Source organism: Pleurodeles waltl, chromosome 10 (assembly GCF_031143425.1).
Source record: "Pleurodeles waltl isolate 20211129_DDA chromosome 10, aPleWal1.hap1.20221129, whole genome shotgun sequence".
NCBI classification, from domain to species: Eukaryota; Metazoa; Chordata; class Amphibia; order Caudata; family Salamandridae; genus Pleurodeles; species Pleurodeles waltl.
This window is the reverse complement of record NC_090449.1, coordinates 117067711-117094017: the sequence shown is the minus strand read 5'-3', so window position 1 is coordinate 117094017 and position 26307 is coordinate 117067711. Positions and strand designations below refer to the sequence as shown.

The 26307-nt window shown below is 41.5% G+C and overlaps 1 protein-coding gene across 5 annotated transcripts in view; it reads left to right on the top strand.

Annotated features, from left to right (window-relative positions):
- The window catches only part of MAD1L1 (mitotic arrest deficient 1 like 1), a 1860878-nt gene that overhangs the window by 759389 nt on the left and 1075182 nt on the right, over nt 1–26307 (top strand). For all 5 annotated transcript variants that reach the window (XM_069209930.1, XM_069209931.1, XM_069209929.1 and 2 more), the window contains one exon: nt 20459–20599. In XM_069209930.1, coding sequence (XP_069066031.1) covers nt 20459–20599 — 141 coding nt within the window. The remainder of the gene's footprint in view (nt 1–20458; nt 20600–26307) is intronic.

The following is a 26307-nucleotide window of genomic DNA, read 5'->3' as shown; positions in this document are numbered from 1 at the left end:
CTATCTCTCTTGGTACAGCCATTAGGTTGCTCTAGCATGTGGTATCCCCTCTCCCTAGATACTAACTTGAGTTAGATCCTGCGTATGTCAACCCTTCTGTCTTTACATATGCATCAGGAAGCCACTTCATAAGTCATCTCCTCCCCCAAAATACTGGCATGCATTAGCTCCTTCTTGTGCTATCTCTTTTCTCTTGGGACCGGCGTCACAAAATTCCTTCATGAATCCTGTCTTCTTTGTTTACACTGGCATGAGATAGTTCTCTCGTTGGTCAGCTCATCTCCCTAGGTACTAGCAGTATATACATTCCTAATACGTTGTCTTTTCTCATTTTGACAGTGGTATCAGATAGTTCCTTCACGGGTCCTTGCCTCTCCCAGGGCAGTGTCATGAGACAGTCCCTTTATGAGTCATTTCTCCTGTTTTGAAACCAGCATCAGAGTTCCTTCTGAGTCGTCTCTTCCTTCTTGGTACAGGCATCAGATGGTTCCTCTTGAGCTCTTTCTTCTCTCTTGGTACAGTCATCAGATGGATCTTTCAGGAGCTGTGTCTTCTCTCTTGGTATGATCATCAGATGGTTCGTTTTTGAGCCATTTCTTCTTTCTTGCTGAGGGTATCATATATGGTTCCTTAAAGAGTCTTCTCTTTTCTCTTGGTATGGACATCAGATGGTTACTTCTGGAGCTGATTCTTCTATCATGGTATGTGCAGTAGGTGGTTACTTCCTGAGCCGTCTCTTCTCTGTTGATACAGTCATCAGATGTTTCCTTCAAGAGCCATCTTTTCGTTCTTGGTACCGGCATTAGATTGTTCCTTTGGGAGCCGCCTCTTCTCTCAGCCATCAGATTGTGCCATCTCGAATCCTCTTGTCTCTTCTCTTTTGGTATGAGTATAAGATGGTTCCTTCAGGAGTCATCTCTTCTCTCTTGTTGTGGGCATCAAATGGTTCATTCTGGAATCGTCTCCTCTCTCTTAAGTCTGGCTTCAAATAGTTCTGTCAAGCATTGTCTCGCTCTTGATGCTGGCTTCAGATTGTTCCTGCGTGTCATCCCTTGATACTGACATGCTCCGCAGGGAGACGTGCTTTCCCAACGCGTCTGCCCCGCTGTGTCACAGAAGACATGTTTTGATCCCGTAGAGGTACAATGCAGTGTTTTTCACTTGTCTTTCTGTCACACCCTTGAGATGCTCACTTGTTTTGTTCCCAATTCATCTGACATTTAGTGACGAGGGATTAAAATGCCCTTTGTGTCTTGAAGAGCTGGTTTTGTGAGGTGTATCGCATGGTAAAACCTTTCCATTTTGCAAAACGGAAAACTTTTTATTATAATATTTTTTTCCTGTTAGCAGGCATGGAACTCCTGGCAGACGGCCTCAAGAGGCATATACAGTGGAAGTTTTTTTTCCTTTTCTAGTTAAAAGTAGCAGACTTATACGTTTTACTTTAACAGTTTTTCAACTTAAAGTGTCAAATGAGATCGAATTAATGTTAAGGGAGAAAACACCATTGAGGTCCGAGATAAATTGGTGTAGATCAAATACATGGGAATAAAAGTAAATTGGCCAAAAGTTTTTTTTTTTTAGAACTTGCTCCGGTGCGGCCAACTGCCGGTACCGAAGCTGCCTATTTCCAACTCATGCCTCTTTACTTTACCTCCTGCCTCTTTATTCCACCGCCTTACGCTGTCTGCCTCTTTATCTTACTCTGATATCCTATAGTTCATACCTGCATTCTTCCTTTTTCACTGCTTACCTTCGTTTTTCTGCCTTTCAGTCTCTTTATTGACCAAGAGCCAGATGATAAAAAATAAGTCTTGGCCACTAAAAATCCTTTAACTCTAGTAGTACTACTTGCACCTCCAAACCTGTTCTTTTGTTTCTTGTTGGTTGCCAAAGGCATTCCCTTATAGGCCATGACTATTTCTGCTCCATTGAACTGTCCTTTCTTTGTTCTTCCAAGGGATTCGTCCTCTTGCAAGGCCCTTACTACAATGAGGTGCTAGAATAAGAGTAAGCAATGGTGGCAAAGGAATGAAAATGATTCCTTTTTTTTTTTTTTTCTTTTTTATTTTATAGCCAGAAAATGCACCAAATGTATTAGCTTCCCCTTGGATGCAATCTAGTGCAGCTACAGGATTAGAAGAGTAAATTACGATGTCATCGGCATAGGCTGTGATCTTAAGTTTACATCCCTGAGAGATGAAAGGCTGGGTGTGATTATTATGATATAAGGACTGCAAGAATGGCTGTAGGTACGGTGCAAATAATAGGGGGGGGGGGGGAGGGCAACCCTGCCTGGTGCCACAGTAGATGCTAAAAGGAGTAGATAAAATCCCAGCGTAAAACAGTTGGGCACTAGGGCTTTTATAAAAAGCTTGCACTCATTTACAAAAGCGCCCACTTAGACCAAAGGCAGCCATCGTAGGTCAAAGGCTTCCCCACACAACACAATCAAACACCTTCTCTGCGTCCAATAGTATCAATCCCATATTAATGCCCATTTTCTCTGCAATGTCAAAGTCTGCAATTGCAGTCTTAAGGTGCAGTGGTGTCACGCTCCAGAATAAAAACATGCTGATAATATGATACTAAACCAGACGTAAGAGGAGCAAGCCAAGCTGCCATAATTTTTGCAAATATTTTACCATCTGTAAAATAAATAGGGCGGTATGACCCACACTCTTCTGGTGGCTTGCCCTTCTTCAAAAAATATGTCTATCCATGTCATATTCCTGGAGGAGGGACAAACCCCCACTGACCCCTACATGCTGAATGACTTTAATTAAAGAAGTAATAAAATACTCTTTAATAAATGTCTTATAGAGTTCTAATGGTAGGGCATCATCACCCACCTCTTTGCTGAAGAGTATTGCAGATAGAGCTTCATTGATCTCACTGACGGTGATATCTTCCTGAAGAACAGAGAGAGACATCCCGCTAGGAATAGAAATATTACAGCTCTGGAGGTAGAGCTTGAACCCCAGCTCATCAATGTCTCGCAGGGAACATAAAGAGCACAATAAAAAAGCAGAAAATTGTTCCGCAGTTTCCTATAGTTGTGTATATACAGATCCATTGTCACCTTTAATAGAGTGGATACAACACTTAGATTGCCCGTCTGCAATCTGGTGTGCCAATACTCGCCCGACTTGCTCGCCATACTCATATTGAAGAAAGCCATACTGCTAAATCTAGCCACGGTCCTTTCCTTCAATACCCTCCCCAAGTTAGCTCGTTTTTCAATCGGAGAGAGATCTAGTTTCTGTTGGCAGAACCCCCTTTAACAGTTTCCCTGACATGCAGGTGTTCTAACTGCTTGACTTACTGACAGTGTCTGCAAATTAATTGACTTACCTCTGTTCAGACGAAAGATAAACTGCTGGGCAACCCCTTGAACAAGCACCTTCAATGAGTCCCAAATAGAAAATGGAGGAGCCTTACCCACGTTAATTTGCACAAACTCGTAAATTCTTTAGTAATAGTCAAGACATACTCTGAGTCCATAAAAGCAGCAGCCACAGCAAATCTCAAGGGGCGGGATAGGGGGCTGGGGGAGGGGGAAATTAATTAAAAAAAACGTAACTCTTCCTGTCTCCCTCTGCCGCTTCGCTCCTCTTCTTCTGGTGTCCCAGCATTCACTGGGACATCAGCACAGGCTCCCCAGCAATCCTGGCACTGCTTTCATGCAAAACCTAGCATGAAAGCAGTGTTCGGATTGGTGTGAGCGGCTTGGACTGTCTCTCAGAGACTGCCCTGGGGTCTGTGCAGTTTCTCCAGCCTGGCTGTTCAACACAGCCGGGTTGGAGAAACCTAAGTGAGCATGTGTGTTTGGCGGGTCTAAGACAGACTGCCAAACACAGGTGCACTCTCCTCCTTCCGTGGCCCAGCCCACTCCTCCCTTCATATGCTTCTGGCTGATAAAACAATAAAGAAATGTAGTTTTATCTTTTACCGCCGTCTCTGACTTTTTCCTGCCTGAAGCTGGCAAGATAACAAGATAGGGTTATGGTCTGAAGTGACTATAGGGCACACTTCCATGCTTGCGTGCTGGAGTAAACTATCGCTAACAAAGGCCAAATCGATCCTGGTATAATACTCATGTGAACTGAATAATTAGTATATCCTGGGACCGATAGGTAAAGAGCCCTTCACACATCCCTCAAATGGTGAAGACGGGCCATTTCAACTATAGAAGCCCTAGTTTTAACCATTTGTGGGAGAGCCCTGTGGTTACTCGAGTCCATACCTTAATTCATAACACAGTTAAAATTCCCCAGAACAATAAACTTGCCTGGCCACTCAAATAGCTCAAGGGTCAACCCGTTTATGACTTCAGGATCATCAAAATTGGGGCTGTATATTGTACAGAATACATATTTTATGACATACAGCACAAGCTGAGCAATTACCAAACAACCCCTAGGGTCAGCAGTGGTTTTTAATAGTGTAACCTTATGGTTTGTATCCCAACATGGCCACATCCCGGATGGAGACAGACTGAGAAGTGCAAACAATTAAATTATATCGAAGTTGTCTGAGTTGTGATCAATTCTTGTAAGCTAAGTGCATTTCAGTTAGAAAGAGAAAGTGTGATTTATACATTTGAATTTCCTCTTGGACTAGCTTGTGTTCGCTGAGTACATTTAACCCGCAGGCATTTCATCACATAAACCTAATTGGACCCATTACACACCTCCCAGATCTCAAACCTAGAGATAGAGTCATCTTTAATCCAAAAAACAACCCCTCTCTGCACCAGGAGCAGAAAATAAACACAAAAGCAATACAGTACCGCTTGATCATTTGACAGTTTTTCTCTGCAAAGAAACCTTTCCTCACCCCACTCCCCCAATAACCATCCTAACGCTGGCTAAGAGAATCAAATTCATCCCACGGATGTCGCTGACCCTGACAGTCCAAAAAGCCTACCCCCCAACCCCCGCCTTTCACTAACTGCTCCACCCATAATTGAAAAGCAAGAGAAATAAAATTAAAAAAAGAGGGGCAAAGCATGTAAGGAGTAGAAGAAAGAAGGGGAAAGAGATGAGAAAGTCGAAGATTAAAGAGAAAATATCATATAACCAGCTCATAACCGGAGGAAATCCACTTATCCTCATTCCCCTTAAGTGAGGAGAGCTATCAGCTTAGAACATTTTCAACCCTTTATAATAGACAAAGTCTGTGCAGTATCCTGCTCAGTACGACAGAAGGACCTTTGACCATTCTTGATGACTTTAAGCCACTCTTGTTCTTGCAAAAGAAGCCTGGGCAGCTGCAGCTTTTAGTGGGTCTATAAATTGGTGCAGTTTCCATCGCCTATCCATTGTAGATTTACAAAGATCCGAGTGAGCTGAGATTGACATTGAGTCGACTGTTACAGGTGCTGCGGGCGAGCTTTAATATAGATGGCTTGTCTGAGCAGAAGGTTTCACATAAAGATCAAAATGGGATGGGACGTCCAGAGTTATTACTGGTGCTTGGAGCATCCGATTCATTAGGGCAGTTGATAGGGAGCTGGATCGATGACTTCTAGTCCTAATCAGACGGCTCTGGGAAAGACTTTACAGATAGCTGCACAATAAACTGATGGTGATCACCTCCCTCTTTCCCTTCCGGTATGCCGAATACATGGAGAGTTTTCTTTCTCTGCCCATTTTCCCGATCCTCAAGCTTGAATTGCAAGGAATCCAGATGACGTCCATGATACTCTATGTACTTCACAGCTCCCGTTCCTATATCCTCTATATCCGAAACACGCTGCTGGAATTCAGCCATATCAGTAGAAAGGGAAGCCACCTTGCTGGTTACTTCAGTCAGAGAGTGTTGAATAATGGCATTATTAGCTCCAGCTTGAGCATAATATTGACGTGCCTCTTCCTACTGAGCCTGCAGTGTCCACAAGATGATGAGGAGCGATGGTTCCTGCTTAATGACTGCTGGAGAAGCATCAGGTAGGGCCTCTGAGGAGAAGCTAGCAGGAAGAGCGTCGCCAGAAAGATCAGCACTGGGCTTAGATGGATCAGTGTTCTTTGTGCTACTGGAGGTAGAGGAGAGTAGCCTGTCCAGCTGTTGCTTGCCCTCTGTGATGGAGGCTTTAGAGACTGATGGCTCAATCTATAGTTGTGAAATGAGAGCTTTCACTTCTCCCTTAGACATCACTCAATCCCATTGTGGGCTGCCTGTAGACGAATTGCTCAGTCTGGCTTCTCCGCTGTGGAGGAGTCCTCTTTGCGGCTTGCCTGCTCTTGGACATTTCTTGAGGTTTCTTAATGCATCCTCTGCCACCTTTAAGCGGCAGTTTAGATTGTCTAATAGAAATAGCTCCACCAGATTCCAAGTCCATCGCAGTCGCATTTCCTGTAATCAATCCTGGGCTCCCCTTACTGCTTGCTTGAGAGGTGTTAGCGGTATATGGCACAGGTGACTGTTTAAGAAAAATGTCTGTTGTTGCTACAGATTCACTGTTAGTCACATAGGCTGAATACTTTCTATTAGTACTGGAGCGATACTTGCACAGCCGCTTTCCTGCCCACCAAAAGTCGCATTGGTTTCATCGCTAGCTCCTGCCTCTTCCTCCAAACACTGCATCTGTCGTGGTATTAATCCCTCCAGCACTTACAATCTCTAAAGCCTCAGAGGGGGAGCAGCAACTATGTATCAGCGATGCAGTCCCCTCCAGCGCTCCCACCACAATGTTGCCCCTCAACCTAGTTTCTAAAGAATCAATGTTACCTGTTGAAGCCGCAGCCATTAACTTGTCCTCGAGCGCCGAAACTGATGTATCCATTGCGTGTCCCTGCAGGATGGAAGTGGCGGAGCCGGATCAGAGAAGCTTGAGGATTGGGCGCCTGACTAGGGATTCATCCACATCAGCCGATTGCTGTGACACTCTGTCGGAGCCCTTGAAGCTTTTCTTCCTTTCTTTCTTCAGCCACAGCTTTAGTCAGATTACAGGCCTCCCGGCCTCCACAGTAGACATTTGTCCTGGATGGAGCCATTCCCTGGCAGTTCGACGACTAGTGGATTCTTATGCCATTCCTGAGCGTCCTGGGTCTACTGAGGAACGTGGTCACTAGCAATGGTCACCCCAATGTAATATTTGCCACATGAGCTCCTGGGAACACCCCTATGACAGCTGCAACCAAAAGTAGAAAAGACTGTGAAGTCAAGGCTGTATCGCTGATATGAGATGAGCTCAGGGCATCGCAACGCTCAGCAGTTTGGCTGGCAGCAGGTGCGAGAACAACAGGGGGGAGATGCTCTCTGCACCGAGATCAATCCACCATCCTCCCTAGCCTCCTGAAGTCAAGACTTCCTCCTCGATATCAGACAAGCTGAGAGCACCGCAGCACTTGAAAGATTCCTTTTTCCTGGACAGGAAAGGCTTGTGTAAGAACTTGTGCAAAGTAAATGACCTCAATTGACCACGTGATTTTACAGGATCACTGGTACATAAATTACCCCTTTTTAGATGTCTTCGAAGCTCGTAGGTCGTAGTGTGGCTTTGAAGAAACCATATATAGGCAGCAGCTGAACACATTTTTCTGTTGGGTAATATTGGAGAAAGTGAGTGCTTGGTATTCTACTCAGAAGACACTCATGACATAGTAGTGAGCTCTATTTGAAAGTTCAGGTCATCATCTTTATTAACGTAGTTGATTGTGGTACATCACTGTCCTGATTCTCTCTGAAAACAAACGTTTTTGGAGGGTCATCAGATTATGTTACTCTTCCTGTAATTCAGAATACTATATCTAGTCGGAAATAGTTGCTAAAATATAGACATGTTGTTAATGCGGTGCTAATCCACTGTCCGATCAGGTCTGTTCAAATTCTGTTAGCTTTGCCCTATGGTATGCTAGTTGAAAACAGTTCTTTTGCGCTGTTTATAGAGTTTACTTTAAATTTTTCAGTATTTTTAGACATTAATGTTCAAAACTCTTATGCAGTGTAGTTAATTTTGCTAGTATGTTTTGTTTTAATTTTGGTAATAACTTTATATTATGTATACTCCTTAACTTCAAGACCTATCATTATTTCTTGGTGTAGTTGACTGTTACTTATCCTTCATTTTTAGATCAACCCTTTTGTAATCCTGATAAATTTAAGAATTGTAAGTAAATAAAACTTTTCTCAGTGACCCATGCACATTCCTCTCAGGCTATGCTTGCAGTACAGCACTGTTAAAGAGATCCAAGCATTTTCTTTAAAGGGCCTTTCCACTGTAGATAGGGGAAATAAAACACAGCCTTTACGCAGTCATGAATCATTAACAACAAACATTCCACAATGTTCCTTCGTTTATGATGTCTGCTTCAGTTTTGAGACCCATTATGTCATCATTGATTTGAGGGCTTCTTTACAGTATTACAAAATCCTTTCTTAGTGATGAGTTAGTTTTCCAAGCAAAGAAAACACCCATTGGAGCATTAAAACTGCTACTAGAAGCCCTTGAAGAGTATGTGGACATTAATCTCTGGTACTACGTCTGCTGCCTTTCAAGAGATTGATGTTCTTCAACCGAGCAGAAACTTAAGGCCTGATTACGATTTTGGCGGATGGAGTATTCCATCTGCTTGTTTAGGATTTCCATAGGATATAATGGAATTGTAATATGGCGGATGGGATATCCAGCATATTTTTGACGGGGTAACCCCGTTCGCCAAGATAGTAATTAGACCCTTTGTCCCAAGCATCTCTTTATTTCCATTGAGCAGGATCTCCACTCTTGACAGGCCTTTCTTGTTCCCTTTAGTTTATTGTTGAGCCAATGGAGTGTCTTTATCACTCCATCGAGCAGGTGCTCAGTCCTTGGCACTTCCTTTTCCTTGTTCAGGTTTTAAGGAGACAAAAGATAGGGGCTGAGCTCTCCAATTAGCAGTTAGCTTCCCTCTTGGCTACGGTAATTTTTGTATTACTCGACCATGGTTGCTTCTGTAATCTGTCTTCAATGCAGCCACCTGTAGAGGCAGGTGTTAAGGATCCATGAGCCCTGGGAGTGTTTTACACCCCCCAAGGTCCCAACAAAGGAGGGAATGTGCGAAGAGCGTGATTGCTCTTTGTTTTCTTTACGATGGGCTCTCCCGTTTCATGTAACCACTTAACCTGGGCTGTAAATGTAACAGCTCTTATCAATACTCGGTTGCATACTTCTACAAATGTAAAATTCTCCCCTGTTCTCTTCAGTCCAGCCTTTAGGGTTCACTGAACATCGCTGGTATACCTTGCTGGGAACTACCACGATATGTCATGTCTATGGATGTCTTGGATGGTGAAGGGGCCGGCGCTGTCCTGCCCTGCCCTGCCTTGACTTACTCCTCCAATGTCCACCTGGCCACGCAAAACGTCTCTTGAGCTCATCGCGTGTACTGAGCGACATGAATTGATACTCTAAACGTTCTGCCACCTGAACAACGTAAGACAGGTTTTATCCCTTGTGATGTATTATTTTTGCAATGAAGGATCACTAAGTGAGTAACCAACATCAGTGCGTAGAGTTAGACTAAATATCTCTGTTCTTAATAATCAACCCTCGGACTGACCGCTCCTACCACTTTGTATTTCTGTGTTGGCAGTGGTGATTGCCGTTTACGTTTTTTTTAAATACACTCAAAGATGCACTTACTTTTTCATCTCATTTCAGTTTTTGCCAGTTGGAATGTAGTTACTGGTGTTTTTTTGTATATTGTCTCTCATTTGAGTTTTTTTTTTAGAATTAGTGAACGTGTAAGTTATTTCTCTTCCAGCCTTAACTAGTCTTTCCATAGGTCCATGAAGTGCATGGTATGAAATGTGAACGCATTATTTCTTTCAGCACCTAGTCACCCTCAGTTACAGATTGTGCCTTCTATTCACTCAGAATAATAACGTTACCTTCATGCTGTAATAAAACATTGTTGTTCCTCTGGGAGGCCTGCTCTTCATATTGCAGTCTGTGTAATCACTAATTGATGTTGCCTTCCAGTTCGTGTCCCTTTCTTTAGTTCCTTCTTGTTCTGCTTTGAAGTTATACTTCTATTAAAACTGCTTTCATGTTGACGTACCTTTGCCTACTTTGTTCGGCGAGTTAATCATAGCCTGAATATCTATCGTTTGTCAATGCAACGACATCACTATCTTCCTGAAATGTATTCTTAATTTAGGTTAATTCGACGTCCAATTGTGCGGTTGCTTAAAGGAAGTTATGCAGCACTTTCGTGTCTGGACACAGAGTGTTGTTTACTGTTTTTTTCCATCACCTGAACTTCTTGCCTTGTTTACGCCATCCTTTCAAGAATCACTTCTCTGCGCCCAGGACCCCTAGACAATATCTCAAATGAATTATTAGTATGGTTTTGAAACTTCAGATACAAGCATTAGGGGGCCTTAGGGCAAATAAAGGGTGACCGCCGATATAGAGGTTTTACATTCCTAAAGTGGGTTTTTTGAACGGTCCTAACCGGCTTCCGTCGGGGAAATTGGTTTGGTTGTTTTTTTTATTTTTTTTTCCTGGCCACGCTTTCCGCAGACGATTCAATCGGAAACCCCCGATTTGTCAGCTACAGCTCTTGGATGACTAGTCTGTCTGCAACTGGGCAGAATAAGGCTCATACTTGACCTGCAAGAGTGGGTGGCTAGGTGAGTGAATTGATGGATGGATAGATGGGTGAGTGAAAGGATGGATGGATGAGTGAAAGGGTAGATTGATGGATGAATGGGTGAAAGGATGGGTGTAAGGATGTATGAGTGAAAGATGGTGTATGGGTGGATTGATGGTAAAAAGGATGGGTGGCTTGATAAGTGAAAGAATGAATGGATGAATGAAAGGGAGTGTGGATTGATAAAAGACTGGATGTATGAATGGAAGAATGATGAGAGAAAGTATGGATGCATGAGTGAATGGATGGCTGAGTGAAAGGGCGGTTCAATGGGTGGAGTGAAAGGATGGATGTACGGAGTTAAAGGGTGGATAGATGGACGAGGAAAGGATGGATGGATGACGGAAAGGACAGATGGATGTATGAGTGAAAGGACGGATGCTGGGACATCGTGAAGCCCTAACTTTAGTAGCTACAGTGGGGGACCAAATTCTTGATGGACCTTTTCTGTCTGCAACTTGGCACACAATGGTGAGTGAGTGTATGAATGGATGGTTAGATGGATGAATGAAAGGATGGATGTAAGGATGGCTGAGTGAATAAATGGATGAGTGAAAGGTAGGGAAATTATGAAAGGTTGGATGAAGGGATGAGTAAAAGAATGGATGGATGAGAGAAAGGGTGAGTGGCTGGATGGATGAATGAAATAGATGGATGAAAAGATGGTTGAATGAGTGAAAGAATGGATAGATGAGTGAATGGATGGACATATGAGTGAAAGTATGGATGGAAGAGTGAAAGACGGGACGGATGAGTGAATGGGAGGATGGATAGATGACTGAAAGTATTGATGAAGGAAAGGGTGGATTGAGAGATTTGAGTGAAAAGATAGATGGATAGGTTTGATGCATAGGTTTGTGGATGGATGGCTTGGTTTGGAAATGGATGGACGTAATTGTGAAAGAATGAATGATGGATAAAAGAATGGGTGGTTGAATGTAAAGGTGAGTTTCTGGATATCAGTATGTGGATGGAAGGATAAAAGGATGACTGTGAGGACGCAGATGTACTAATTAGAAATGTTTAATGAATGTTTAAGTAATTTGAGTAATTAACGTGGAAAATAATGTGCACATTTGAAAATGTGCCCTCGGAGAGCGGTCACCAAGATTCATGAAATATAATTTTTTTTATTAAAACAATATAGTAGTATGTTATGTTGAGATATATAACGTGTGTTTTGCATTATATTGTAGAGTTAACTTAGCCGAAGTTGTAGCCTAGTTTTGCCAGGCCTCATGCAGAAGCCAAATTATTAGTGCAATGTAGCAAAGCTAATGTGCTAAACTGACCCTGAATTGCTTATTGTTTAATAAAATCTACTCAGCAAAAAAACCTATGCGTGAACCGACGGACAGGAGATGATGGAATAAAAAATGTATCAAGGGCTGTGGAAAGCAGATGATATGTACTTTCCCAGGACTCGAAAAATGGAGGCACTGACTGGAGAAGAAGATGCAACATTTTTTATACCTGACGAGCCGGATGATGAGGACATCGTACAGTGAACCAACTGTGTAACACTAGAATTCATAGATTTGAAAAACTAAGATCATTGGATAGAGTCATAACTGGAGATTAACCTACCAAATAGGAATTGGGGGAGAGTCTGGGTGCCTTTGATATAATGCCGTGACAAAGGGAGAAAACTTCAGAACTGATGGAGAGATATTAGGGGCAGATGACAGAGGAGAGACCTTATTCCGAAATTGATGCGATATTGGGGGAGAAGAAATTCGAGATTCTGTCATTGGGCTCAAGCTCTTGAGAGCCTGATGTGATGCTGATCGATTGATGACCTGAAGACGAAGACTGACTTTGTTGCTGATCCATACCGTGGATAGGTAGCTATGACAGTGTGACTGTTTGACCTTTTTGTGCCTTTTCTTTCTAGGTAGCAACTGCGCTGTCTAAATAGCTTTTCCTAAGCTAGATGTTTTTCCAAATTCATGTTCTAAATTGATTTTCGCATGAAGTCCCACATGCTAATGCTAATCTGGGTTATGTAGGGTTACTATTCCGAGACGTCGACATAAACAGTGACAAATGATTGACGGACTGATTTGCTGAACTTTGCTACTCATGTTAACATATTCATCGTCATTGGCTTATGTTGAGGCATTACAATGCATGTTTTATCAAGTTCTGATTAGATTATGTTATTGGTGGTTACTAATGAATTAATCTTGAGTGAATTTGAATAAAGTTTATATTAACCTCATGTCTTAGTATTGTAACTAATAGGAAAATAAAATTGTTAAAACGTATATTGGGATGTGGTTTTTCATGAATGTTGACGTTATTAACTAATGTTTTGCTTATTGGCTATTGGTTTTGTATATTGATTATTGGTACACATTGGTTACCCTGTAGCTAGGATACTCCTTGCGAATCAAAAGGTTCATCGGCCTATAGGTGTCCCCTTGTAAGTGTACTTACTAAGGACCAGGCGCGCTAGCAACTGGATAGATGTTTGGATGGAAGAGATAAGAGAGCTCTTCTAAGGAGGGGTGTGAAGATTTCTTTTGTTTGCTTGGTGCCATAAGATTAGAAGTGGGGGGTATTTTAATTTTCTGGATACCCCTTGATTGAAATGTTATAGATTTTTTTTTAACACAAACTTTATTGTATTTTTGAATGCTATACATTGCCATTAACATGTACATTTCAATAGTCCCATCTCAGGTTACACAGCAAATAAAGCGACATTTGAAAGTACTGGTGTAGGCGTACTGTTGTAAATGCTTACATAAAAGGTGGCAGATCCTCATTAAAAGGTGCTATCATTGATGAACAAATTTGAGCTATGTTCTTAACCAAACAAATTGACCCTCTCCCAACCGCCCAAACAGAGCATCGTCACTGGTAGTAGTAATTTAGATAGTATAGTTGTCACACCTAGAAGTTGCTGGTTGGCTACTGGCAGTTGCTAGTAATCTCATGGTCCCACACAGTAGGTAGCTTCAGGCACCTTTTTTTTTTTTTAATGTATGTATGTACCTTGTTAGCCTTGGACAAGCTAATCCTGTATGGTTGTACTTTCTTCAGCAAAGTATGAGTTTCCTGACATAACTTTTTTCTCAATCAGGTACTCATTAGTAAATACTTGGAGGGAGGCAAAAGGGGATGATTATGCACCCAAAAAACATGCATTATCAGTTCAACTGTGGTTTAACGCTAAATTGTTTAGTGTTCTCCTGCACTCTTTTCCACTTGGAGTGATTGGGTCTTGATGTCACCACTGTGTGTACGCCTGCCCAGGCCTCAGTAGTGTGGCTGTGGCTTGCTCATTGACGTGTGGCAATATGAATTTAATGGCTGATGCACAGGGACTAGAGTTATTTACCAAGACCCATGCATGTTTGAATGCCAGAGCAAACCTCTTTATTTATTTGCTCAAGTTAATGTAAATAATTGGAGTTCTTTTACACAGCACAAAATTTTGACTAAAAAACTAAATATTGTAAGCCAATCATTTACTCATTAGGGTAACCAGGTTAAGCAAACAATAATCCCATTTGCATAAAACAGTCCAAATCGCTGATGAAAATAAAATGTGTGTGAGGAGGTTGAAATGAGCACGTTTGTGTATTGGTAGCCGGTGAATCTCCCTGAGGTGTGGTGTGATATGAGTTCTGTGTGGGAAGTTGAGGATGAGTCTGGCTGCAGAATTCTGTATCATTTGTCTTTTGGTAATGTGCTTGGTGATCCCTGTATGGAGGGTGTTCCAGTAGTCCAGCTTGCAGGTGAGTAGTGGATGAGTGACAGGGTCCATGACAATATTGTAGTAGTCAATATTGCTTTTGAAATTCTTACTGTCACCCTGCTATGCAGTGAAGTATTGGTTGTCTGGTATTGAATACATTGGGTTGTTGCATTTAGGATGATCTGTTTGAACTTTGTTCTAATAGCTGTTCAGGAATTATGACTGAAGAATTTGGCCATATAGAGCTGAGTGGTCTTTGGCTCCACCCTGAAGAAGATTGCTCTCACACACTGCATATTATTGGCTGTTTCGTGTATCGCTCTGTCTTGTAGTAAGTGCTACCAATGGAATGCATGAGGGACTATTTTACACATCATAGGTGCACTCAATCATCACAATGTTTGTGATATTTAATTCTCCATCTTCTATGTACTTGTGATAGAAAAAGTGCTATTTTTTTGTTATATTTTTCCCTTCATTGGGAAAGCCACAAGTGCAGAGTTGAATACGATATACAGCATTTGGGAATATCTGCTTACATGATAAGGCACATTAACAAGCACTGTCAAAGCCAGTAGCTCTGGTTTGAATATGATATTCTCAGGTTTGGTCTTGATACCAGGCAGTTCCTCAAGAAGTCAGCAGTGTGTATAGGTAACGGAGCTATGTTACACAATGTTAATTATAGATATTTTTTTATAATCTCGACCTTTGTTCTCCCTAAAGCAAACTAGTCCTTTAATGAAGTCCGGGAGTGGAATGGCAAAGTAGAAGATTTTTTTAATACTGTTCAAGTGGATTACACACTCCCAGGCTTGATAGCAAACAACTGCACTTCTTATTCCCACTCTCTCTAAGCATTTTGCCAGACCTCGGCTCTTTTGGATTTGGGATTGTGTACCTTTCCATCATTAGGTCGTGCGTAAGCGTTTGACCTTGTGTATACTTTCAGTATACTTCTTATGGCTTAAAGCGATTTCCTTTGGTTGCAGTGTCCTTTTAAAAATCTTGCTCCCTAGGGTCAGTTCTGCCTTTTTCTCCCTCTTTTTTCTGTTTCAGAGCAGTGAGCAACTATTGTATTATTCCACTTTGGTTTCTTTATCTGTTGCTGCGACAGACTACTTTGGCATTTCTTTGTTGCTGCCTATTCACTATGGGTGTTTTAGGCTGGTAGCTGCCTGCGTTTTACCGCAGAATTCCGTTCCTCCCACCTCCTCCCATGTCGCTGACATTTGTTGTAGCTTTATTCTAGTGCTGTCCTCTTATGGCTCCTGGAACATTTGCTCCACCATTAAATCTTTAATAAAAGGTATCTTCTAGGCTTCGATTTTTTAAAATATTTTTTTACCACTGCCCAGCGCCCTTTCTCAAAGAATGCAGCTAAAACTAGAAGCGAGGATGTTGTGGAACTTGCGGGCCTCTGGAGTTTCTCCAGGGCCCCTCCTCTGCACATAAGGGCATTGCTTATCTCCTCTATTGGGGCCATAAATCTTCTCAGGCTGCTCTGCTATAGTTAACTTCATTAGAGCTTTGTTCAAATGTGAGGCAAGAATGCTTGCAAGACTTTCCATTCTGTTCATATAAAAAGAAAATACTTTTCCAACCTTATTTTCCAAGTTCTGTTCAGATCTTTACACAACCTCGAGGGTAGTGCAGTCATCTTCTCATCTCTCCTCAAGGGCATGTTTTTTTGGAAACTCCAAAAGGATCTTTGTAGCCCAAAACAAGGGAAGAGGCTTACCTGCAAGCTAAGTTGTGTTTGTTTATTTTCAATAATTCTGTCTTCACTGTTTTGCATTTCGGCTAATGCTTTCTGACACATGCCTGTGAAAGCCCTTTCTGCCATTTTTAGGGGGCAATTCCAGTGGGCGTTGTAACACTTACTGTATCTTCTGCGTGAATGGATTAAGTACATTTTTATATGAGCAACTAATGTATTTAGAGAATTTGTGACCCTATTTTCACCTGTGTGTGAATGTGAATTAATGATTTGAGTATATATATTTTATATACATGCATTTGTGTGCATGTATTTATAGAAAACCACCTACTTCTTTATATAATACTGCTGTGTCTAAGTCTGTTTTGCAGCTTCTTGACCGTGATTTACTTTTTCACATTGTTTGATTTTTATGTGCATCTATTACTTAAATATAGATTTAAATATTTAAATTAGGATGCTAAATGGCAGCATTTTAATTTTTGCTGCAAATAGAGGAAGAAGGTAAATGGAAGTGCTTTAGTTATATACAAGGCCACCAGAAATATATGGCAGGAAAAGACGAAATTATGAGGCAGGGTTGACCAGTTTGTCGCAATAAAAGTCCAGTTATGAATTTACAATGCCAATAGCTCTAACGCAAGCAAATGTGAGACCTATTGCCTTTGCAAATGCTTGTTTTTACATGTAACAACACTGAGTGAATTCAGAGTAAAAAGAGCGGTACATCTAATACATCAATCAGGCTGAAATAAAAACCTTCTTTTACGATCAGAACCCCTCTATCCACCACGCGGGGCTTCAGAAACAGCACACATCCGTATACGTCTGAACAGTTTCCTCATTTGACACTCCTATTCTTTGGCTGGATGCAGGAGGAGCGGCGATCTAGTACATAATACATCATTGCACGCTGTGAATTAAGGTACAAAGACTGCGGCTCAGCTTGCTCTCTTTGAGCGAGCGGCCATGTTGACTCTGGCTAGAACCCCGACCGGGTCAGGGTCAGTAGGAATTGAGATCAGAAAAAAGAAGTTTCAGTAGGCAGCTCTGTTCTGACCTTGTGGCGGATTGTGACATTCCCAAAATATGACCTCTTGGTCGGAAAAAAATGAGTGGCCAGTCCAAAGATTTCAGTGGGCAAAGACATGGGTGCCTATTATGTCTCCTTTCACAGAAACCAACAAATTCCAGTGTTCTTTTTTATAATGAATATGCAATACTGTATTTTGCTGTATATGAATATGCAGTAGGACTTTTATTAAAGTGATGAATATTCAATACATGTTTTAAATAAATGAATATGCAACATGAACCACTTTTAATGAATGAATACTATTTTATGAACAAGTCTGTGAGGGAGCGTGGCCTGTTGCTCTGGAACGAGTTTTTGGTGGGGGCTGAGGGCATGTCTTATTACAACTCCTAATTCAACAGCTGCAATTGACACTGAGTTTTGTGACCGTGCAATAGTGCTGCATTCCAAGTTGTATCACTATAGAACGGGTTTCTAAAAATGGGGGTGCACTGTCTGTCTTCCTGCACGTTGGAAAAGCTTGGCAAGCTCACATATAACCTCCGTGTAAATTCCAATTGGGGCAAGGGATGTTTGGGCGTGAACTCTAGAATGACTAAATGCACACATTCCGGATTCACGATGGGACACAAAATTACCTCTTAGCACTGCATACGAGCTAGGGTTTCAGTGCAAAAAAACTGCTTTACCTTGCAGTGAAAAGGGAAGTGTGGGAAATGCTCTTTGTAGCAGTTCAATTGATGACCAAGAACGAATTTGACAGCAGCTGGAGGCAGTAGAAACCAGGTACACCTGGCCAACTGGAAAGCCCACCAAATATGTGCTTATGTTTCACAGCTCTAACTACATTACTTGGCGAGGCATAACGCACATCTTGAAGCAGTTCTGTCTTTGTAATTTCAATGTCCCCGTTTTAAGATTTTTAAGTATTTTTTTCTTCAATCCCCCTACAGACCAACCACTTTTGCCTGTCGGATGGGTGTTGAGGACAGCCACTCTTCTGGATCCCACCGGGCTCTTTTTCAAACATACTCACTTGAGACCCACGAATAGAAGCCCCGCTAGTTCTTAGTAAAATAATAATTGTAGCTTGCATGCTTTTAGCAGGAGTGCCCTGGAAACTATTAAAACCTTGGTTTTGGTTCCTGATTTGATTTATTCCACTATATATTTTTCCTCCATGTCAGTATTGTTTTCTTAAATTATACCCTATTTATATTTCCTCTTTTGTTGCCCCTGCACCAACTGCAACGTAAAACGTGTTTTCTCCAGGGCCCCCTCTTGAAGTGGTAATAGCTTCACACTTGTTGTGCATCAGGGCCCCAAACACTAGTTTGAATTAGCAAAATGAAGATGCAATCTCATGTAGTACTTACAACGGTTTATGTTGAGAAGAAAATCTGAAATCTTCGCAGTAATTTGGAATAGCTCTTGAAGTCCCAGGGTCTCTGAAAAACAAAGCAAATGCCAAAGTTTTGGCACCGCCTCACCCCAGGAGTACTCTGAGAAATATTGCTCAGCAGAACTGCTGCTGCCAAGTACGTCTCTCATCTTGCTGTTGGCCTTCCGGTTGCGGACAAGCTTAGCAATGCCAAATCCCTGCAAATACCACGAAATGTCACCTATTCTGCGCCTGCAGCAGAAATCCCTTTTAAGGCTGCCAGAGTTTGATGGCTCAAACGCACCAAGCTCCTGGGACATCATTTTTATTTTCAAAGTAGATGAGGTGACAAGGGCTTTTTTCCCCATAAAGTCAAATTTGTAATAAAACTAAACCGAATGTGGTAAAAAGCAAAAGACCAGGTGTGTGCTAAGCATTGTGCGAACAAGGGTGGTGCCAGAAAGTTTGAGTATTTTTTCTTCAGATCGTTTTACTTCTGACTGGGATCGGGTACAACCCGGAAGTCTTACAGCAGGGGCTCTGGGGACGCCACTAGTTTACCTATTAACCCATGCTGATATATGTGCGCTTCGCCTACGCCATTGTCCCAGGTACACGAGGCCTGACTTCCCTGGCCAGACTTTCTCACAATGATTCATTATTTAAACGTAAAGTATGTACCCAGCGATGATGGGGAGTGCCAAGCATGATAAATTAAGCAAGTGAGTTACGGGTATGAAGGGCTAAGATTATTCGGCTTTACAAAACCTTTTAATCATTGTTGGCAAATCCCTTTTGTTCCCAATTCAGCGGCATAGGCTGCCGGAGCAAGCAATTATGCAGCACACCCAGCTAACTAAAGTCCATTGCCACCTTTTTGTGTGGGAGGTACCTGTGTAGTTAAAAACTGAAGTGGTTTAAGACAAAGGTGGTCATTACAACATTGGCGGTTGTACTCCCGGGCAGCCGCCAATGCGGCCGCACTCCCGCGGTGCCCATTTTGACATCCCCCTGGGCCAGCGGGCGGAAACCAAGTTTCGGATCCCGGCGGTGTTGCGGCCGTGCGACGGGTGCAGTTGCACCCGTTTCACTGTCTGCATAGCAGACAGTGAAAAGCTGCATGGGGCCCCCAGGGGCCCCACGACTCCCCGTTCTGCCAGCCTTTTCCTGGCAGTGCAAACCGCTAGAAAAAGGCTGGCGGACGGTGACTCGTAATCCCCTGGGCAGCGCTGCAAGCAGCGCTGCCCAGGCGGATTATCACTGCCGGGGCAAAAGTGGTGGAATACTGCCGGCCCCGGCGGTGCGACCGCCGCGGTCGTGTAATACACCAGGAAGCACCGCCAGCCTCTTGGCGGTGCTTCCGTCATTTTAGCCCTGGCGGTCTTGTACCGCCAGGGTCAAAATGACCCCCAGAGTTTATTAACCTTTGACTTCGGGGGACCCCACACTTACTCATTACTGGAATCCAGGCCCTTGCCCCACCCACCCCCCTAGTTCCCACCAGTCATTATTGGATGCCGGGCTGCCCCCAGACTAAGCAATGTCTTGGATTTGGACTTCAAAACACCACACAAAAATATAAAAACAAATATATCAAAACCAGTGCCCAAATAGTTGGATTTTGTTAGTGTAATTCCTGATAAAATCGAGAAACAAGCTTTCACATTTTCTCTGTTGCTTCCTTATTTTTAAATACTTTATTAATTGTATTTAATTATTTGAATATTATTTCATTTTGTAGAACAGTCGCCAACCCCTGAGTAGGCCTCGCTGACCCCAGGGGGCCTAGGACCACAGGTTAAGAACTACGATTTAAGGTTTTTCACAGATTGGCTGTGGTCACTTTGTGACAAACCCTTAATACAGAAGAATATAATTGAACAAGACACTGTACTGTGACAATACTATCCATGTTTGCATTGAAATCTGCATTGTTGTAGAATCATTAATGGTTTCCACCATTTTTCCTGTGTTCCAGGAGCGAGATGGTATGCGGGCGATTCTGGACTCGTACGATAGTGAATTAACCCCAACTGAGCATTCGCCGCAGCTCTACCACCGCCTGCGGGAAGCAGAAGAGATGCTGCAGAAGATGCACAACCACAACAAAGAACTGGAGGTAGCTGGCGTTGGTCCATTCTGTTACTTAGATAAATATTTTCTACATCTGTTGGTTACTCCTTCATTGGTTGAAAGTATTGTGGCAACAGGCTCATGTCAACTAGGCCATGAGCTGGAAATCACTCTGCGTGCAAATGGTAAAACCCATTGAAATGGTGCCAAGAGATATAGATAAAAGTATTTCTCTTCAGAGGAATGTGTTTCTAAAGGAACCATAATCATTTCATGCACATTAAGAATAATGTTGTCGTTGCATAATGCGTTTTGCGACAAGTTGACTATATTTCCATTAATACGGATCCCCTCTGTGCCAGAAGATAATTTATACAGATTCTTTATGTTCAAGTTCCATCTTCAGAACCTCATACATTTTCAGGACTTGGAAGTGGTGCGCATTTATATTTACATTACATGTAGTAATTCACAGTAGGGAAATACTGTTGCGTGATGAGCAGGAACTCTGGGGAGAGAAGCATAGTAGCCAGTGTTTTTCTCTTAGATAAAAAATAATACAAGCATTGGCAATAAAAAAAAGGCTTATTGAACATATTTTTTGGTCGTTTTCTAGTTATGAAAGACGATGTGAAAACAGGAGCTTGCCAAATTTAACTCCTAAGTGTATTGCTTTCAGGCTGTCTTTGGGGATCGTGCCGTTCAGGGTTTGATCCTACAATTTTGGTTTTTCCTTTACAAAGTCACAGGTCGAAGGGGAGAATGGTATGAGTTACATGATGTTATTTTTTTATGTAATTAGTTAATTTCCTTCTTTTATGGGATCCATTTGAAATTGACAGAAGTGATCTCTAAGCCCTATTTCATGTATTTAATGGTTGAATCACCTGCACTATACATTGTAGAAAACACACGGGACGCGATATGCAAGGCACCAAGGGGATCAACATAGATGGATAAAGAGTAAGAATTAAAGCACAGACCTAGATTCTGAAGCACTAGGTGCAGGTCAGGAATATGTTGGGGAAAGGTGCCCTTATTTCACACAGACATAATCTTTCATAGTGAAAAGGATATGTACTGCCTTCAGACCTCAGTGGTCACCATTCTATAACCAAGACAAAACACGCTTTCCACATTACACAGTTGATAAATAACAAAGGCATAAGATCATACAAAATATCACCATACGTAATCACCAGTGCAAAAAGGTATTCATAGCTGGTTTACCAGCATCTGTACAGCGCACTGATACTATTGTTTGGTCCTGTAGTGCTTTGGCCTGCAGTGCCTATCAACTTCTAATACTTTCTGCATCAATCTTCATTTATTCAAGCATAATTTCTCTTACAGACCAAACTGAGATAATACTCAAAATAATACACCATATCAAGCAGCTTACTTAAAATGCGTATAATCAACAAACTCGTTAGTAAGCACTTATGCTAAAATATTGATCCTGATCAACTCAGATGATAACATACAGACACAATAACAGCTATATGAAGTGCCTGTGTTCTAGACAGTCTCAAAGCCCCAACACAAAGAGTAAAAGGGATTAGTGGTAGGATAGGGGAAGCATCACAGCACAGTACACTGATTTATTTCATTCAGCCGTTAGAGCAACTTATCAACTTGAACACCAATCTTTCTCCCCGTCTGTGTAGTGGAAGCTTTACATTTGGCAACCCCACACACATTCATCCTCAGACAAGGTGACAATGTTTCTGCTTTTCATCTAATCTCTAGTGGCTTCCAAGCTGTTTGTAAATTTTTTGGTCACATGGCAAAGCATGTTAACTCTGTGGAAGTGAACTGGACATTAGGCACCTTGGCAAAGCTTCACTTGGAGAAACAAGCATCGGATCAAAATAGCCATCCTAGTGTAAAGACGATCCAGAAGCAAGACCTCCAGCCTCCTGACAAATTAATACAGTGACATATGCATATATGGCCAGATTTGTGCATCAGAGCTTTGCACACGTCACACATGGTAGCTGAAAAACATGTCTGGCCTTCTTGATTCAGTTACAAAATTTTATTTCCACCCAAATTGAATTATATATTCCCTCAGCACAAGTTACTACTGACTTCAAAATCACGTGCTTATCAGTCATCCTCGTGTGTCACCAATCTTGCACAGCTCACTGGTTGACCATTGATAAAATATCACCAAGACCTTTTGTAATGGATCATTTTCTTCTGTCGGAATAGTCCCACCTCCACGTGCACATTCTGAACTTCCAAACCAGAAATAACCACAGCAAAATCAGACTCCTGCAGCTGTCAGTTTAACAGAAGCAACTTGATGAAAGACCAGTGATGCTGTTTTCACCCTTGGAGCACGCTCTGCATCACATGGATACTGACACCTTGTGTTCAATAATCGAATAGTGGTTTTAGCTGGTTGTAGTGTTTTCGTGGTAAAAACAACTTTTGCTTCAATTCCTTTCTGTCTAACAGAAGATTGTTCTTCGTACACAAAAGCTAGCATTAGCTTATACAGCTGATCATTAGGATTATTCTTTCACACTTCAGCCAAACTGTTTATTTCACGCCCCCACCACTTAAATTTCTACCTTTATTTCAGCAAACTTCTCAGAAATGCCATAATTTCAGTGGCACCAGCATTTAGTGGAAGCCTGACAGATTACTGAAACAAAGTTGGTGGTTCTTGTTTAACCCCATGATATACTGACTCAATGGTGCAAATTAGATCTTTCTCTGTACTCAAACCATCGAAAACAGAAATTGTTGGTTCTTGATATTCTACGTCTACCCAGGGAATGCTCTAGTTTCCCCCTTTAAACTTCTACCATTTTCCTCAAACATGTAAAGTTTGATATGCCCAATGTGGCTAAATAAAGTCTCTGTTAAGAGTAAATTATTGTCATGTATGTGCGCCCTCCGCACTGTTTGGAAAGACACTGTGAGTCTTAGAAACAGTTGCCACTTGGAGACTAGTTCAGTCATTGTCCTATTGAACGTGTACATGACTTCAGGAGTCAACAAGCCTCATTAGCTTCGAGTTGGTATCATGTGTTATGGCTGGCAGATCATATCCCCGTGTAAAATGGTTTCTATCTCCAAAGTTAGCCAAGTGGGGTACATTCCCTTCATTCTATCAATTCAGCATTTTAAGCTTGGCACACATTTAAGTCCTGGCTGCTTGAATGATAAAGGTGTACCCTATCCTCTGAACGCCCTGCCTTCTCCAGCATACCCTCGGCACACACTCCTTTATGTTGGTATTTTATTGTTCTCATCAGTGCTCTTATCTGCCTAGCACTAACCCTTACCAGTTCTACCTCTGCTTTCAACCATACATAGTGAGTTACTTTGGAGATCGTCCCACGTTTTGGACTAAATACACTTCCTGTATTTGCACTCCAATCTCACCCCTTAAGTTACTATCGCTTCTGCCAATATGCTTGTGTGATAGTATTTCAGGTATTGGGTGAAATGTCGATTGAACTCTATGGACTTGGTATACAGAGAACCAATATGTTTATGTGGATAATTAAATATGGGATTATGAAGGATGTTATATTCTACTTCTCTTATCAGAGGACATTTCTAACATTTCCATGGCCTGGTAGTGTAAATGCTTATGCTAATGACCTTAAATCCTTAGGAAATCCAATGCGGTATTTTTTTTTCAGTTAGCTATAACTTGTTTCACCTTAGGTTGGCAGCCGTTGATTGGCATTCTGTTTTGGATGGCTCAATTTTAGATTAGATCAATTAAGTTGATGAAAGTGAGAAAAAAATTGTTCTGTAAAACAAATTGTCATTTTAATAACATAACTATATGTTTACTATAGCTAGCTGATTTCGAGACGTCTGTGACAACAGTTATACTCTGATGACGTTAAAACAAACAGGATGATTGGTTGACTGAAAATAATTAGCACCAATTTCGCTATAATTGATTGCAGGGACTGGAATAGAGTACACTAAATGTAGTGATTATGAAAGGATATAAAAGTGACACAATTTGAAACCATTTGTACTCTGGACAGTGAAACTACATAAAGTAATTTGGAACTGAGTAGAACAATTCACATTTCAAACATTTGTAAACATATTTTCATTTTTTTGTTTTAAGTTAGAAAATGTTATTACGGAATCCTACAGATTATAAGTCATCAAATCCACTCATCTAACTACTATGACTCCAAAGACTTTTCAGCCGTGGTGTAAATATTTACAGTTCAGAGCACATGAGTTGCAGGAAGCAACAAGTAGGTCCACTTACAAATTCTGAACTTTCCACTGATGGAGGTATTACCTTGGGTTAAGCACTGTTGAAAAAATGTAAAGGGATTATCATGGTACAGTCGGACAGAAATGTGCTCAGGAGGTTAAACCTGGAATCTGATCTCTAAGCCTACATTTTGTGGCCAACAGATTCTCGAAGACCATCTCAGACAATCACGTGGTCTAAATGTATTGCTTAGTATGTTGAGGAAAATGGTTGTGATTGTACTTGGAAGCTTTTTTCTTTTGATCCCTTGTGTATTCAGCCTTTCTATTCAGCTGTCCTTTACCTATATGTTGGGTTCATATGGCATGATAGCTTCAATTATCATTAAAGAAGTTGTGCTAAAGTTTATTTATCAATATTGGGTCTGACTCGTTTGTGATAAATATATGAAGTGTTCTGGAAATCTTAGGTAAATGGGGTGTGACAGAAGTTGTTCCTTGGTGGGTCTCTGTAGGTTATGCCCAGGAGAAATTGACTCTACTTGCAGTCGCTGCATGAAGAGGAGAAGTAAAACAGTAGTTACAGAAAGGGAATGAGATGTCATTTAAAGGGCCAAAGGGTCAGGTAAATGAATGTAAGGGAGAATTAACTGGACAGGCATTTAGCTTTTGCCATTGCCCTACGTTTTCACACCTGCTGTGTTATCCTGGAATCCCGGCAGTGATGCTGGAGAACAGAAAAAAACACTCAATAGAATAATAATAAAAAATATTTTTGGCCTGCACTTGTTATCCTTTCTAAAACCTCACAGTACTAGTCAAGGAGGAGGTTTATTACTGAACACTTCATTTTGTGTACCGAGTTTTTGAGGAACGAGCAGCTGGTGGAGTAGGCATTGGATTTCTTTCGCCCTTGTACAAACTCCTCAACCAGTTAACATAACTTGTTTGTAAGTGGCACTTTTATCACAGCAAAAGATGGCAATTTTAATGAAGCGAAAATAAAAAAATCTGTTTAGGCTGGTTGTAATAAACGTTAGAGTTGGATGTACATGATTTAAATAATGCTTAGTGGTCAGATAATACTTAAACACATTTTCAGGGTAATTGGCTTTCTGTACAGCAAATACCGCCTCTTGTGTGTTCAACATGTGAATTGCACTATTCGGGAAAGAGAATTAATGTATGATTAGAAAATCCCTCATTTTAAGAAAACTGGCTGAAGATTCATTACAAACCTTTTCCTTCCTCAACAAATGTGTTTTTTGAGCATATTCACTCTTCTCTGCGGGATACTCTACTTTGATGTTGTAAAGGAGCTCTGCTGGGGTATTTCTGACTGTGGCGTGTAATCCTCAGGATAGTTCAAAGAAAAACACTTTTTCGCACTCTGGATGTTTAATTTGACTAGTGTGGGGTTTCAAGTTCGCGTGTGGAAACTTTGGGATTTCTTTTATTTGTCAAAGATTTACAGAGTTCGGTTTGAGAAATCCATGAAGCAGTGCTGTTTTTTATTTTATTTTATTTTTAGGCAAAATACTTTCATGG